Source organism: Lampetra fluviatilis, chromosome 62, assembly GCF_964198595.1.
Source record: "Lampetra fluviatilis chromosome 62, kcLamFluv1.1, whole genome shotgun sequence".
Lineage (NCBI taxonomy): Eukaryota > Metazoa > Chordata > Hyperoartia > Petromyzontiformes > Petromyzontidae > Lampetra > Lampetra fluviatilis.
Window position 1 is genome coordinate 2,562,395 of NC_136336.1, and position 15,519 is coordinate 2,577,913.

The 15,519-nt window shown below is 55.9% G+C and overlaps 1 protein-coding gene across 1 annotated transcript; it reads right to left on the reverse strand.

Moving 5' to 3' along the window:
• Positions 1 to 320: 320 nt before the first annotated feature.
• Positions 321 to 12,490, reverse strand: LOC144951355 (tetraspanin-31-like). The gene is made up of 6 exons (XM_078881572.1): positions 12,263 to 12,490; positions 7,181 to 7,348; positions 3,587 to 3,667; positions 2,216 to 2,332; positions 1,520 to 1,621; positions 321 to 1,082 (listed from the first exon to the last, which is right to left on the reverse strand). The coding sequence occupies exons 1-6, from the start codon at positions 12,323 to 12,325 to the stop codon at positions 1,008 to 1,010; spliced, it is 606 nt and encodes a 201-aa protein (XP_078737698.1). The 5' UTR covers positions 12,326 to 12,490; the 3' UTR covers positions 321 to 1,007.
• Between the last annotated feature and the right edge of the window lie 3,029 nt (positions 12,491 to 15,519).

Here is a 15,519-nt window from a genome sequence, read left to right on the forward strand (position 1 = left end):
GGCGGTGGCGGCAGCATCACCGTATAATTTGTTAAAATAAAAATGGGATCCGCATTTAAATCGGAAACGTGAGGTCACTGCCAAATGCCGTCACGCTGTGACGTCGCGTGGATCCTCTCCCTGGTGTCCCGCAGTAACCGGCGGCGACGGTGACGACGACGGTGGCGACGCTCGCGTCGGGCATCGAGCAGCCGCTCGCATCGCGCAGTGAAGACGATCGGGAAAAATGTGAAAACAAAGCTCAGAAATTGTCCTAAAAAATCTGAAAGCGTTTAATCCAAAAACTCATCCCCGCCCGCCCGCCCGCCCACACTGTGAATCTACAGAGCAACATAAGCAGGCGGAAATTACAACGCAAACTCAAACCCGTGCCAATTTCCCCCAAAAATATATACCGGGTCCCGCGCACAAGAGAGTAGTAGGGGGGGGAGGGGGGGGCTTTTTGGAGGACCCCCACAAAGGTGCAGAGAAAAAAAAAACTGAAAAAGCGGTCGCTCGCCAAAGCTCCACAGCGTTAACGACGCAAAGCAACGCGGGGGGGAGCCTCGCGTGCACAGCGCCCCCCACCGCAGACTTGACGTAAAACCGCGTCTCCGCAAACGCGCGCAAAAAGACGTCGCACGCCCGACATTCCCGGTGTAGTTCCGTGCACAGGCAGTACAAATATTACCCACAGGGCAGCGCTGCGTGCGGCCTTCTCCGTGAGCCCCCAGGCCAAGATTCAATGGGTTCTTTGCGTTACTCCCAACGGGGTCAACTACGCAGGCTGCGCGTCCTCAGCAACGAGGCCGCAGGGCTTGGACACGGGCCCGAGCAACGGCCTTCGTGGCATTAACGGGGTTTCGTTTTAGAAAACCGATACCGACTTAATCGTCGTCATGTGACCGACCCCCCTCCCCCCCTCCCCCCCTGCCCACCCGGAGATAAACGGCTGCGGGTAGGCGGTGAGGGTGGCGGTGAGGTGGTGGAGGAGGGGAGGGAGGTGGAGGAGGTGGAGGAGGAGAAGGTTACAGGAATGCCCCGGAGTGACCCCGCGGATCCTTCTGGTTGCGGTAGCGGTGGGTCAGCCACAGTCCCAGCAACTGGCGGACAACACACGGGGGGGGGGGGGGGGGGAGACCGCAACGGGGAGGGCGAGAGGGTCAGACACGGGGAGTGGGAGACGTGGGAGACGTGGGAGATTTGGGGAGTGGGAGATGTGGGAGACGTGGGGAGTGGAAGACACATGGAGAGACATGGGGAGTGGTGACGTGAGAGATTTGCGGAGTGGGAGATGTGGGGAGTGGGAGACACGTGGAGAGACACGGGGAGTGGTACAGTGGAAGACACGGGGAGGGGTGATGTGGGAGATTTGTGGAGTGGGGGATGTGGGACACACGGGGAACGGAACGGTGGGAGACACGGAGAGTGGGAGACACGCGGAGGGGTGACGTGGGTGATTTGTGGAGTGGGAGACTCAGGGAGAGTGAGGGACAAAGATGGACGAGAAGGGGTGGGAGAGACAAAGATGGGGACGCACCAGGCTGAAGGCAAAGAAGAGTCCAATGCCCCCGACTGCGCGTAGGAGTCCGTCTAGGGACTTGCCAAAGACCAAGCTGCAAGGCGTGTAATTGGGGTGAGCCTGCACGACACACGGTACACAGACACAGGTTACCACGGCGCCTGTACCAGGCAAGGTGCACTCTCAGGTGTGGAAGGCTCACAGGAGGTCACAGGACAGGACGACTGCCAGATGTGCCACTTGTGCTCCCCACTGTCACCGTTCTGCATGTTATCCGCCCAGCGGTCTGCTCGTTGTTGTGAGCATCACTCCTCCATCCTCCACTGTTGATGTAGGGGACGACTGCCTCTTAACTGCCCCAATAGCACCGCCGGTACCAGTCATCGGCAAGTCCACTGGGCTCCACCGTCAGCCCATCTCTTCTCCAGACCGTGCCGTGCCCCCTCTATTTTGGCCAAACAGACGCTGCATGGGCATGCGGTGGCAGGGCATGCGGACCACGTGACGAGTCCCCGCCTGCCAGAGGAGCTCACCGATGGGAATGTGCGAGTTCGCGGGCGTCTCCCGAGGATTCAAGCCGATATTTGGTGCGATATTTACAAATAGATCCGGTTCCCCTTGAGCAGACTTTGAGCCCATAAACTCGCTCAGTTAGCTCAGCGTTGGTGGCCGTGGGGCTGTCGTTGTGGCGGGGGAGTGTTGTGGTCGGCAAACCTCGGCGCAGAGCGGATCTTCCGTGGTGTTGGTGAAGCCACAACACTGCAGGTACTTCTGAACGTCTTCGCGGGTCTTGTTGTTGGCGTTGGCCCAGCTCAACTCCAACAGGGTGTCCTACCGGAACACAAAGACAAAGATCCCCCACGTAGCCTTTTAATAGACTGTTGGGGCAAGTGCTGTCAAGCGAGCACCTACGAAGGTTGCAACGGCACACGAGGGGGTGGGTGGCCAGCACCACGCCCGACCGTTTTTGTCTCCCCAGTGGCGCTGTTTACACACCGCACCAGGTACTCGTTTGAGGCTGAGTCGACCTAGGGGAGGCCCAGGACTGGTTCAAATAACCGTAAGCGGGAATCGAACCAGGGTCGCCAGGTTTGTAGCACAGCGCGCTATCCACTACACCACCGCTCCCCAGCATAAAGACAAAGATCCCCGATATAGCCTTAGCAGACTGTTGGGGCAAGTGCTGTTAGCAAGCACCTATGAAGGCAGCAATGGTACACGAGGGAGTGGGTGGCCAGCACCACGCCCGACCGCCTTTGTCTCCCCAGTGGTGATGTTTACACATCGCACCAGGTACTCATTTGAGGCCGAGTCGACCTAGGGGAGGCCCAGGACCGGTTCAGAAAATCGTCACTGGTGTTGGGCCGTGAGCGGGAATCGAACCCATGTCACCATGTTCATAGCGCAACATAGCGCCAACCACTACACGACCGCTCCCCAGCACACACACAAGGGTACACAAACACCCAGGACAAAGACAAAGATCCCCCCCCCCCCCCCCCCCCGTGTAGCCTTAACAGACCGCTGAGGCAATTGCTGTGTGGCATCACATTACCATCAGCCATGGTTAAATCCACTGCTGGATGAAAACCTCCCGAATTCCACTGCCATCTCTCGCTAATAATACTCCACCCCCGCCCCCACATGGCCCTGCTTGCCCCCCCCCCCGAGCCAGACTCGGACAGATGTTGTCTCGTGAGGCCAGCAGCATCGCCATGCTCTGCTTCTGGCTCGGCTCGGCAAAATAGCCGGTGGGGAAAATAAATTATCATAATCCCACCGAGGACCGTGAGGGACACCCGTGCGCTGACCCGGCTAGGATCTGCCACTGGAAAACAAGCGGTAAGGGAGGGGGGGGGTCACGCTGCATGTCAGCTGGGGGCAGCACGGGAACACGTGCTCACACGCAAGGGAAATCCTTACAGTGGAAACGAAGGCCTCGACCTGACCTCCCGTAGGACCCCCCCCCCCGCCGCTACCCTCACCGAACCCCGGCCGTGGTTCGCTGGCACTTGCGCGGTTCCCGCCGTCTCACCACCAGCTGGTTCCCGCCGTCTCACCACCAGCTGGTTCCCGTCGTCTCACCTGCTGGTTCTCGTTGAGGGCGAGGCAGGTGCAGGACACGCCGAGCTGCACGATGAACATGGGCACCAGGATCACCATGTACTGCACGCGCTGCGTCAAGGACAAAGGGGACTGCGCGGGAAGGAGCCACACACGTGACCCACGGCCGCGCCCTCACTCGCCCCTTTAGCCGTCAGCACCACACTCGTCCTCGACATCTGTCCAACGTTTCACCCTTTCACGTTCCGAGAAGTCCGCAAGTTGGAGGGTGCGGATGTCCCCCGTTCACCGCCGAATCTCGGGAAAAACGCGGGCGGCCCAGCGTCCATTTTGCTTCGAGAGGCGAAGCGGCGCCGCTGTTTTCTGAAGGATGCTGTACAGTGCTCACCGCGGAGAACTACAGCAGCACGACCGCCGACAGGCTACGATAGCCGACAGCCAAACTGGTGCCACGCGCCCTCCCGCGTGGGCCTTTCACTCGCGAATCGATTACCGTTCTGCCGACGTAAACGTCCGGAATCGGAAGAAAAACCGATGATGTACGTGTACATCATTGGAACAGGAAAGGGTTAATAAGCAACTTCTTATAATTAGAGGTTTTTTGGGTTAGATCGCGTGGAATATAAATGTGTCGTTAAACCCGCCACTAGTACAGTACGCCGGTGTTGGAGAGCAAATCGACAACATTTACAATCTGAGTAGATTGAGTAGATTGTAAATGTTGTGGATTTACGCAGTAAGGAATTGGCACGCTCTGTTTACGCGAAAAACCTTACTAATTGGCTGCCGAGTGGTGGCAGGTTTCATGACACACATTTATAGTTGCACAATATAACCCAAAAAAAACCTGTATTATGGATATTGGTCGCGAAACTAAGCAACTTTTTGTTTAGTAACTTAAAAAATTAACCCGTAAAAACAAAATTTTTCACTATAAATCCTTTATATGCGTGGCATCGGTTTTATTTTATTATTCATTTATGTTTTTCTTGAGTAAGAGTTTCATTTTTATCACATTGGTATTTTAAATAAAATATGAAAATTCTTTTCCTAAAAAGTGGAAAATTTTGGGAAAAAAATTTCAGGAAAACAAATTGTCACGCACAACGAGTCTGTGTGCAAAATGTCAGCTCGATTGGATCACGGGAAGTGGGTTAAAAAACGACTGAAAGATGTGCACGGTCGTAAGCGCGCAAGCAAGCAAGTGAACTTAATATAAAGGATTTAAAAATATATACATTTCCACGTACATTTACATCCAGAACCAATGAACCCACCCCCCCCCCCTTGCCCACTACTGTTTTAGGCTCTCACAGCTGTACCGATTGACGGTGGATTTTATCAAGCGACCCGCTAACCTCTACTTTGCACTCCCATGGTGTTTTTGTGTTGTTTGTTGTTGTAACTTTCTAATCCCCCCCACCTACTGGACATCTGTGAAAAATTAGCTTCATAGCTCATCGGATTCCTCCAGTCAGAAATAAATATTCTGATACAGTTGGCTTAGCTGTGTGGCGATTGGGTCCAGACAAGGGTCAGAGGTTATGAAACATATTTTCTTTAAAACTGCTTTTCGTGTTTAGTTTGTCTTCCTTCCCCCGCGGTCGGCTATGTACAATACAAAAGAAGTTCAACTTACATACACCGCGCCTCCGATTAGCACGTGCAACTTGGTATTAGAGACAAATTATATGTAACCATAAGAGTTTTTTTTGGGTTAGATCGCGTGACGCGGTGGTACCGGCGTACCAGTACCACCGCAACAACCACCGCAACAACCACCACTGCAACAACCACCACTGCAACAACCACCACTCAGGGCTGCTGTGGAACCACAACCGCCCCCCGTCGCTGGAGACAGGAAGCAGAGGCAGGATGTCAATCCGAGACAGGACAGGATGCCGGGCAGTGAAAAATCCAATGCAGCTCACAACCGCGCCAGCCCCTCTTCCCCCCCCCCCGCGCGCTTTTGTGAGCGACTCTACTGACCCCCCACCGCCACCCCCCCCCCCCCCGTGGTGGCGTTACCCAGCATGCACCCTGCAGAGCGGGGGGACCCAGCGGTGACGGGGCGGGCAGCGCCACTCCAGCACGCTTGTTGAGTGAATGTCATCGACACAGGGAGGGATACATACATGGAAGGAAAACCACAATCGCCGACGCACTTCAGAAAGGACTCGCATAAGCACCTGTGCTCCACCACCAGCAGCAGTACCAACACAACCCCTACAACCACCACAATAACCACCACCAGTACTAATACAACCCCTACAACCACCACCACATCCACCAGGAGTACTAACACAACCCCTACAACCACCACCACCAGCACTAACACAACCCCTACAACCACCACAATAACCACCACCAGCAGTACCAACACAACCCCTACAACCACCACCACCAGTACTAATACAACCCCTACAACCACTACAACAACCACCGATACCCCCACCACCAAAACCACAAACATCCCCTACAACCACTACCGATACCCCCTACTACCACCAGCAGTATCCCTACTATGACCACCACTAGCGCTACCGCCACAAAAAACAAAGATCCCCTGTGTAGCCTACGCAGGCTGGAGGGGCAAGTGTCGCAGTGAGTATGAAGGCCGGCACAGCACACGAGGGGGGTGGGGTGGCCAGCACCACGCCCAGCCATTTTCGTCTTCCCAGTATGGATGCTTACAAACCGCACCAAGTAATACATCTAATGCTGAGTCGACCTAGGGGGAGAGGGGGACGGGGGTGGGGAGGCCCCGAGACCGGTTCAGATATTCATGAACCAATGTTGGCCGTGAGTGTGGAAATTGAACACGAGAACGTCGAGGGGGGATGGGGGAGGTGCGCTTGTTAGCACGTAAACCGCTGCACCGCCACTCCACACAGCGACGACGACTGAAATAATAAAAAACACGCTGAAATCGTGAGCAGCGCGGAAGAAATCGGCGTCCAGTTTTGGCGACGATTCATCGCGACGCCGTTTCACGACCACCTGACACAACCCCCCCCCCCCCCGCCAATCACGGTTCACGACGCCGCCTCTCCGCCCCGATGGCTGTCGCCACCTGGCCGCGCACAAGCGGCAGGCTCGGAATGAGATGCGGCCGGTTTGAAAATCATCGAGAAGATCAACTCCCCCCCCCCCCGCTCCGCCTCCGACTGCCGCAGGGTAGGTGGGGAACGCGGAGCCACCTGCACGGGCAGAGCCGGCGTGGCAACCCCCCACTCCCTCCCACTCCTTCCCACTCCCTCCGGCCGCCCCGTACCTTCCACTTCACGGCCGTGAGTCGCTCAACGTTGTGAGAAACCCGAGTCTCGGGGGGGTAACAGCGACCCCCGAGGGTAACAACAACGCCCGGGGGTAACAGCGACCCCCGAGGGTAACAACAACGCCCGGGGGTAACAGCGACCCCCGAGAATAACGGCGACCCCCGAGGGTAACGGCGACCCCTGAGGGTAACGACAATCCCTGGGGGTAACGATGACCCCCGAGAATAACGGCCAAGAGTTGCGACAAGTCTCGATGGTAACAGCCCTCGAGACTCAGCGACGTCCCGTGGTGCCGCCCTGCCTCGGTGGCCCCGCCGCGCCAGGCCGGTGAGGATACGAAGAAGAGCAGCACCTGGTGGTGCTTGACGGCACCGACGAGGCCGACGATGGAGACGAGGAAGAGGAAGAAGCCAACGGAGATGACGCCGCCCACCACCGAGATGCTGGAGATGATGCCGAAGCCTGCGCCGTAGGCCGCGACCCCGATCAGCAGCAGCCCCACGAGCTGCACGGTGGAGGGGGGGGTCGGGGGGGGGGAGAAGGGAGAGGTGAGAGAGGTTGGGGTTGAGGTAGGGAGGTTTCAGTTTATTTGGTATAGCCCTGTGAGCCATTCGGCTCTTGAATCGGGTGCAACTGCAAGAAAACAAAAAAACATGAACAAGAAAACATCTTAAAGTGACTATGCGCAAACAGAAAAATGCAGAAAAAACTGCAAAGTCTTCCAGAAAAGCACCGTACACCAACGCTGTGTGCAAAAATCCCAGTTGGATGCAAGTCAAACAACAACAACCACAAGACAATTTAGATTAAAGCCATCCGTCTAACTCCATACTACAACAAACAAAACATGGCCAAATCAAAAAAACTTTTGAAATCACCAAAATAAAGGCATAAGCAATGTAACAGTGATCATAGGAACTGTGACCGAATTTTCACAAAAAACGACATAAACAACATGTACCACCAACCCCTTTGGCCACAGCTGGCTGCACGAGTCACTCCACAACAGCAGCAGGAGCATCAGTCGGAGTATCAACATTTGTCAATGCACCTTTAAGATCAGCGCACTAAATCAAAACACAGATCATACTTTGCCGCGGTCATCTGGAGCGAAAACATTTGATTTTAGGCCAATGAATAGCAGTGGCAGCTAGGGATGTACAACTCCTCTAGAGCAGTTTTGAGTGAAGATCTCACAGGTAGTGATCCAAGTTGCAGTTTATTGGCGATAGCATTACAGACCCTGGGGTCATTAATAGCAAAGGCCCTTCCTCCAGTATTTGTACGGCAATACGGAATGTGAAGCTGGTAATTGAGCGAAGACCTTAGGTCACATTTGTTCTTCGAAACAGAGAGGAGATCCAGCAGGTAGTCTGCGGATTTTTTTGTAACTACATCGTGAATAAATAAGATCTGGTGCACAAGCCGTCGAACATTAAGAGATGTTAAGTTTGACCCAATGTAGAGATCTCAGTGGTGAGTCCTATATGGGCAGTTCAATGCAAATCTTAAGGCCGAGTGATAAATTGAGGTGGGAGGGAGGGGAGAGAGGGAGGCGATGGGAGACAGGCGATGAAGTGACGATGTGAGGGGAGCGTGTCGCGGGTGAGAAGGGAGAGGGGTGAGGGGAGGGAGGTTGACACGGAGGTGGGAGAAGTTTGAGGGAGACGATGTCGAAGTGGATTGAGGAGCAGAAGGGAGGAGAGATGCAAGAGGAGAGGGAGGAGGGTGACGAGGGCGAGGTGGAGGACGGGACGCCGATGAAGGAGGATGACGTGGCCACAGGGTTAAGAGGTCAGAGGACATCAAACAGAAATGCTTCTTCCGATTGCAAATCCACCCTTGAACAATCATCGCCCACTGTGGTCACTTACAGTGGTCGGTTTACCGTCACGCCCGAGAGCCCACGACGTACGTGTGTGTGTTGAACTTCTTTCGCACCGTACGTAGCCAACCTTGCTAATCGGAGGTGTGGCTGTAGGCAAGCAATGCAGATTCGCTAGCCTCCTTACCACACAGGTAAATGCCAGGTGGCACAGACAATTGCATCTCATGCAAAATTGAACTAATCTTTAAATATAGATTCTAAAATCTCTTTCAGCCAACTGCGTCTGGATTGTGCTGCTATTGGTGCCGCGTGGTCACGAGACGTAAAATCCATTTGGAGCTCTCGCAGTGAGCAGTGTGATCCCCTTCGCGTTAGAGATCGGCCCACGGAAGCGGATATCACAGATCTACCTCCGAGATCCCCCTCTTCAAGTGACACTCTGGTCCACACAGAACGGCCCACTGAAGTGGTGATCACAGATCTACCTCCGAGATCCCCCTCTTCAAGTGACACTCTGGTCCACACAGAACGGCCCACTGAAGCGGTGATCACAGATCTACCTCCGAGATCCCCTTCGGCTTCAAGTGACAACTCTGGTCCACACAGAACGGCCCACTGAAGCGGATATCACAGAGCTCCCTCTGAGAACCCCTTCGGCTTCAAGTTCAACTCTGGTCCACACACGGGAGGGGGCAGTGCCTTCCCGCCCCGCCCCTCCGCCCGAGAGCAATGTGCCGTCGCATGACAGCCACAACCAAATGAGGTGCAGAGAAGCACAGTGCGATGGGGGGAGGGGTGGGGGTTGTGGTGCAGCCATTGGTGACCGGGCTGAGCCCAAAAACTCACTCCAACACTTGAGGAACCGGTTTCACCACAGGCCACTGAAACCCGCCTACAAATTTCCTGGCCTCCTTGGTTTAAAATAATTCACGGCTACATTTCGGATGAATGCGGCTTGTGTCAACGGTGGCTAGGAGATGTTAACTACCTCACCTGGTCTACAGGAGGTCGTGGGTTCAATCTAGACCCTGACGCCTGCTGCTCTATATTTGGAGTTTTCGTCTCTCTCTCATCATCATCACGGTGGCTTGGAGATGTTAACTACCTCGCCTGGTGTGCAAGGAGGTCGTGGGTTCAATCCCGACCCTGACGCCTGCTGCTGCTGTATATGTGGAGTTTGCGTTTCTCGACCTCTCTCATCATCACGGTGGCTAGGAGATGTTAACTACCTCGCCTGGTCTGCGGGAGGTCGTGGGTTAGATCCCAACCCTGACGTCTGCTGTGTATTTGGAGTTTGCGGTGTGTCTCTCTCACGGTTGGTTTTTCCCCTCGGCGTACAAAATCAACACCGCGCGTTTCCAGTATTTGTCTGCTGCAAAACGTCCACGCGACAATAATAATCCACACTTCGTTGAGCTATCGGCGAGGGAAGGAGGGATGGAGGAGATGGGGGCACGGCAGAGGGGAGAACGAACGAAAGGTGGCGGCAAAGGTGGCGAGGGCGAGAGATGTCGAGGCGAGAGGGCAGCAGGAGGAGGCGAGGGGGCCGCAGGAGGAGGGGGCAAAGGGGCAGGAGGGGGCAGCAGGAGGCGAGGGGGCAGCAGGAGGCGAGAGGGCAGGAGGAGGGGGAGAGGGGGCAGCAGGAGGAGGGGGCAGCAGGGGAAATGAGGCGAGGGCGAGCGGGGACCAAGAGAGAAGTTGACGAGGGCAGGCAGATGGCGTTGAGGGGAAGGTGGCGAGGCGTTAAGAGGTGAGGGGTGAGAAGTGATGAGGGGGGGGGGGAGTTGAGGAGGGAGGCGAGAGAAGGCAAGTGGATGAGGGTAGGTGGGGAGTGGGTGTGAGGAGGAGGTGATGCTGAGAAGAGGGGAAGAGGTGAGGGGTGAGGGGAGCCATGAGGTGAGGATGGAGGTGCGGGCGGGAAGAAGAGGCGGAGGGAATGGCAGGCGATGCGGGGAGAGGGGGAGCGGTGATGTAGCGGTGAGCGCGACCCGAGTTCCTGGGTCTCCCCTAGGTCGACTCCGCCTCAAATCCGTACCTGGTGCTGCGTGTAAACATCGGGGGTGGGTGATGGGGGGTGGCGATGGGGGGGTGGTGATGGGAGTGGCTGTTGATTAGGGGGGGTGATGGTGATGGGGTGGGTGATGGAGGGTGGTGATTAGAGGGGGTGATGGGGGGGTGGGTCATGGGGGGTGGTGATGGGGTGGGGGGTGATGGGGGGGGTGATGGGGGTGGTGGTGAGGGGGGTGGGTCGTTGGGGGTTGTGGTGAGGGGGTGAGTGATGGGGGGGGGGTGATGGGGAGGGCCGCCGCCAGGTGAACAGCACAAACGCGAAGGGGATTTCCAGGAGTCGTCGTCTCAGCTCACAGAACCCCCCACCCCCCACCCCCGAGACCAGTCAGGCTCGATCCACAGTTTGATGTCAAAGTTTGACGTCAACCTGTGGCTCGAGCCCCCCTCTGTGAGTCTCTCGCCCCCCCCCCGCCCCCCCCCCACCGTGTCTGTGGCGACGTCGACCGCTGTGTCTCCGCGCTGAGGTGAAACCCCGCGTTTAATTGACTCGTCAAAAGTTCGCGTTTTTTGTAACGGAATCGAACGTTCTCGCCTCGCCGCGCCGTATCGATACCGCACGAGACGCGTACGGAACGGACAAACAACCGATTTAAAATCGAGGCGATTCTCTCTCTCACCTGGCCCACATCGGAGGGGTCTCCACCATGAACACGCCACCGCATCCCTCACGACCCCCCCCCCCCGAGTCCCCTTAGGACCCCGATGATACCGAGACCCTCATAAGAGACCCCCCCCCCTCCCCTATGAGTCCCCGCTTCTCATAGAGACACCGATCCCAGATCACAGATATGTCCTCCCTTATATAAAAAAACCCAAATCCTACACTCAGAGAGACCCCTTTTTCTAGAGACTACCTTGAAAAGTAATTTTCTTTAGAACTGCTTGTTGTTGTTGTGTTAGTTTGTTTGCGCGGTTGGCTACGTACGGTGCGAAAGAAGTTCAACAAACACACTTCACAGAGACCCCACTCCTGTAGACCCCTGCAGAACCTCTTTAAACATCCCCAGAGACCGCATACAGACCCCCCTAAACACTCAGACCCCACTCAGACAGACCCCTAAACAGGCCACAGAGACCCCTGAGACCCCACACCCAGAGACCCCTAGAGACCCCTGGAGACAAACCCAGAGACCCCTAAACAGCCCACATGGACCCCTGACACCCCACACCCACAGAGACCCCTAGAGAGAGAACCCAGAGACCCCTAAACAGCCCACAGGGACTCCTTACACCCCACACCCAGAGACCCCTAAGAGACAAACCCAGAAACCCCTAAAAAGCCCACATTGGACCCCTGACACCCCACGCCCACAGACCCCTAGAGACAAACCCAGAGACCCCTAAACAGCCCACAGGGAGCCCTGACACCCCACACCCAGAGACCACTAGAGTCAAACTCAGAGACTCCTAAACAGCCCAGTGAGACCCCTGACACCCCACGCCCACAGACCCCTACAGACCCCTAGAGACAAACCCAAAGGACCCCTAAACAGACCCCCCGGGAACCCCCCGCCGCCTCACCATGAAGAGGGTGTTGAGCGCCCCGAGGGCGTTCTTCGAGCAGACGAAGCCTCCGCACACCATCTTGGCGTCTGGCGGTATCCGGACTCTTGTCGCGGATGAAGCGGTGATGAGAGAGGAGGGGGAGGAGGGGGAGGAGAGGAGGAGGGGAGGAGGAGGAGAGGGGCTTCTCCTCGGCTCGGTTCGCGGGGTCCGCTCGGGGTCCGGTAGAGGATCCCGATGGGAGGAATCGGAGAAGCGGGTGCGGGTCGCGGAGAGAGGGAGGGTAGATGGAATGGACGTCGGCAGAGACGACCAGGTGTCTGCGTTGATCCTCAGCCAGGTGTCTGCGTTGAACGTCGACCAGGTGTCGGGCAGGTGACGAAAACCGAGGACTGCACCGTCGGTGAGGTTTGACTGCAGCGGGCGGCGGAGAGGAGGTGAGGATGAGGCGGCGAATCGACGAGGTTCCGGTGTGATCCCCGGACGGTGTAGAGGAAGGAGGTGGAGGGGAGGGGGAGGAGGTGGAGGGGGGGAGGTGGCAACCCACGCCCCGCCCCCCATCTCCACGTCGCGCATTTCGCGTGGCCCGGCCGCACCTGCGCGCTCGCTTGGCCAGGGCTGTTGCCAACTCAGCGGATTTTGTCGTACATCCTCGTAGGGACCCACAGACTCGCACAGAGACCCACAGACTCACACAGAGACCCACGGACACGCACAGAAACCCACAAACACAGAGACCCACAGACACGCACAGAGACCCATAGACTCACACAGAGACCCACAGACACGCGCAGAGACCCATAGACTCACACAGAGACCCACAGACACGCACAGAGACCCATAGACTCACACAGAGACCCACAGACACGCACAGAGACCCATAGACTCACACAGAGACCCACAGACACGCGCAGAGACCCATAGACCCATAGACTGACAGACCCACAGACACGCACAGAGACACATAGACTGACAGACCCACAGACTCGCACAAAGACCCACAGACTCACACAGAGACCCACGGACACGCACAGAAACCCACAAACACAGAGACCCACAGACACGCACATAGGCCTACAGACACGCACATAAACCCATAGACTCGCACCGAGACCCATAGACTCGCACCGAGACCCATAGACTCGCACAGAGACCCATAGACTCGCACCGAGACCCATAGACTCGCACAGAGACCCATAGACTCGCACAGAGACCGATAGACTGGCACAGAAACTCATACACTCCCAGAGACCCATATATTCGCACAGAGACCCATAGACTTGCACAGAGACCCATAGATTGGCACCGAGACCCACAGACTCGCACAGAGACCCAGAGACTCGCACATGCACCCATACACTCTCAGAGACCCATATACTCGCACAGAGACCCATAGACTGGCACAGAGACCCAGAGACTCGCACAGAGACCCATAGACTCGCACAGAGACCCATAGACTGGCACAGAGACCCAGAGACTCGCACAGAGACCCATAGACTCGCACAGAGACCCATAGACTCGCACCGAGACCCATAGACTCGCACAGAGACCCATAGACTTGCACAGAGACCCATAGATTGGCACAGAGACCCACAGACTCGCACAGAGACCCAGAGACTCGCACATGCACCCATACACTCTCAGAGACCCATATACTCGCACAGAGACCCATAGACTGGCACAGAGACCCAGAGACTCGCACAGAGACCCAGAGACTCGCACAGAGACCCATAGACTCTCACAGAGACCCACAGACTCTCATTGAGACCCACCGACTCTCATAGAGACCCACCGACTCTCATAGAGACCCACAGACACGCACAGAGACCCATAGACTCGCACAGATACCCATAGACTCGCGCAGAGACCCGTAGACTCGCACAGAGACCCACAGACTCACACAGAGACCCAGAGACTTGCACAGAGACCCATAGACTGGCACAGAAACCCATAGACTCGCGCAGAGACCCATAGACACGCACAGAGACCCACAGACTCACACAGAGACCCAGAGACTTGCACAGAGACCCATAGACTGGCACAGAGACCCATAGACTCGCACAGAGACCCATAAACTCGCATCGATACCCATAGACTTTTATTTGAATCCCCCCCTCAAATATGACGTCACAAAGCTCTGCCCCCCCCCCCCAAAAAAACATGCTTCAAATCGCTTTAAACTATTGTCATTGTAGTGCGTATTTAATGTGGCGCTGCACTCTGAAGTTGTAGAATCAAACATTTATTAAAAAGTATATTTAGTTAAGTAGAACGTGTTGTCTATATTTATTTAAAGTTGCGCATTTTGATGTGACGTCGCATTTCTCCCCCCCCCCTCGTCACACATCGTCACAAATGTCTGACCACCCCCCCCTAGGTGCGTGACGTCATTTATGGACGGCCCCTAAGTGGCTCTTTTTCAGATGCGACCTGGCCACAAATGACAGCTCAACGAAGTGGCTTATCACGTGGACATTCATAGCAGCAGCCAAACACTCGAAACGCGTGACGTTGATTCTAAATGTGAAGAGAAAAACCGGAGGACCCGGAGAAAAATCCACGCGACCACGGGGAGAGAGACACGCAAACTCCAAATATACAGCAGCAGGCGTTAGGGTCGAGATCGAACCCACGACCCCCTGTACACCAGGCGAGGTAGTTAACATTTCCTAGCCACCGTGATGATGATGATGAGAGAGAGACACGCAAACTCCAAATATACAGCAGCAGGCGTCAGGGTCGGGTTCGCACCCACGACCTCCTGTAGACCAGGCGAGGTAGTTAACATATCCTAGCCACCGTGATGATGATGAGAGAGAGACACGCAAACTCCAAATATACAGCAGCAGGCGTCAGGGTCGGGTTCGCACCCACGACCTCCTGTACACCAGGCGAGGTAGTTAACATATCCTAGCCACCGTGATGATGATGAGAGAGAGACACGCAAACTCCAAATATACAGCAGCAGGCGTCAGGGTCGGGTTCGCACCCACGACCTCCTGTAGACCAGGCGAGGTAGTTAACATATCCTAGCCACCGTGATGATGATGAGAGAGAGACACGCAAACTCCAAATATACAGCAGCAGGCGTCAGGGTCGGGTTCGCACCCACGACCTCCTGTAGACCAGGCGAGGTAGTTAACATCGTTTTCGTTTGTCAATCCGACTGGAATGTTGTTGCGTCATCAGTTCACGACTGAGTGGAACGCGAGGCAGTCTCGTGAAGTGGACTGTTGATGACTTCAGGATGTCTCTCTGGCGACATCTAGAGATCG

Bases quoted from the DNA above. Each gene is read 5' to 3' on its own strand.
- LOC144951355 (XM_078881572.1), bottom strand. From the start codon at position 12,325: ATGGTGTGCGGAGGCTTCGTCTGCTCGAAGAACGCCCTCGGGGCGCTC. The intron at 3,668-7,180 runs GTATCCTCACCG...CAGCGCGTGCAG, and splicing joins ACCAGGTGCTGCTCTTCTTC to TACATGGTGATCCTGGTGCC. The intron at 1,083-1,519 runs GTGCGTCCCCAT...GTTGTCCGCCAG, and splicing joins TCTTCTTTGCCTTCAGCCTG to TTGCTGGGACTGTGGCTGAC.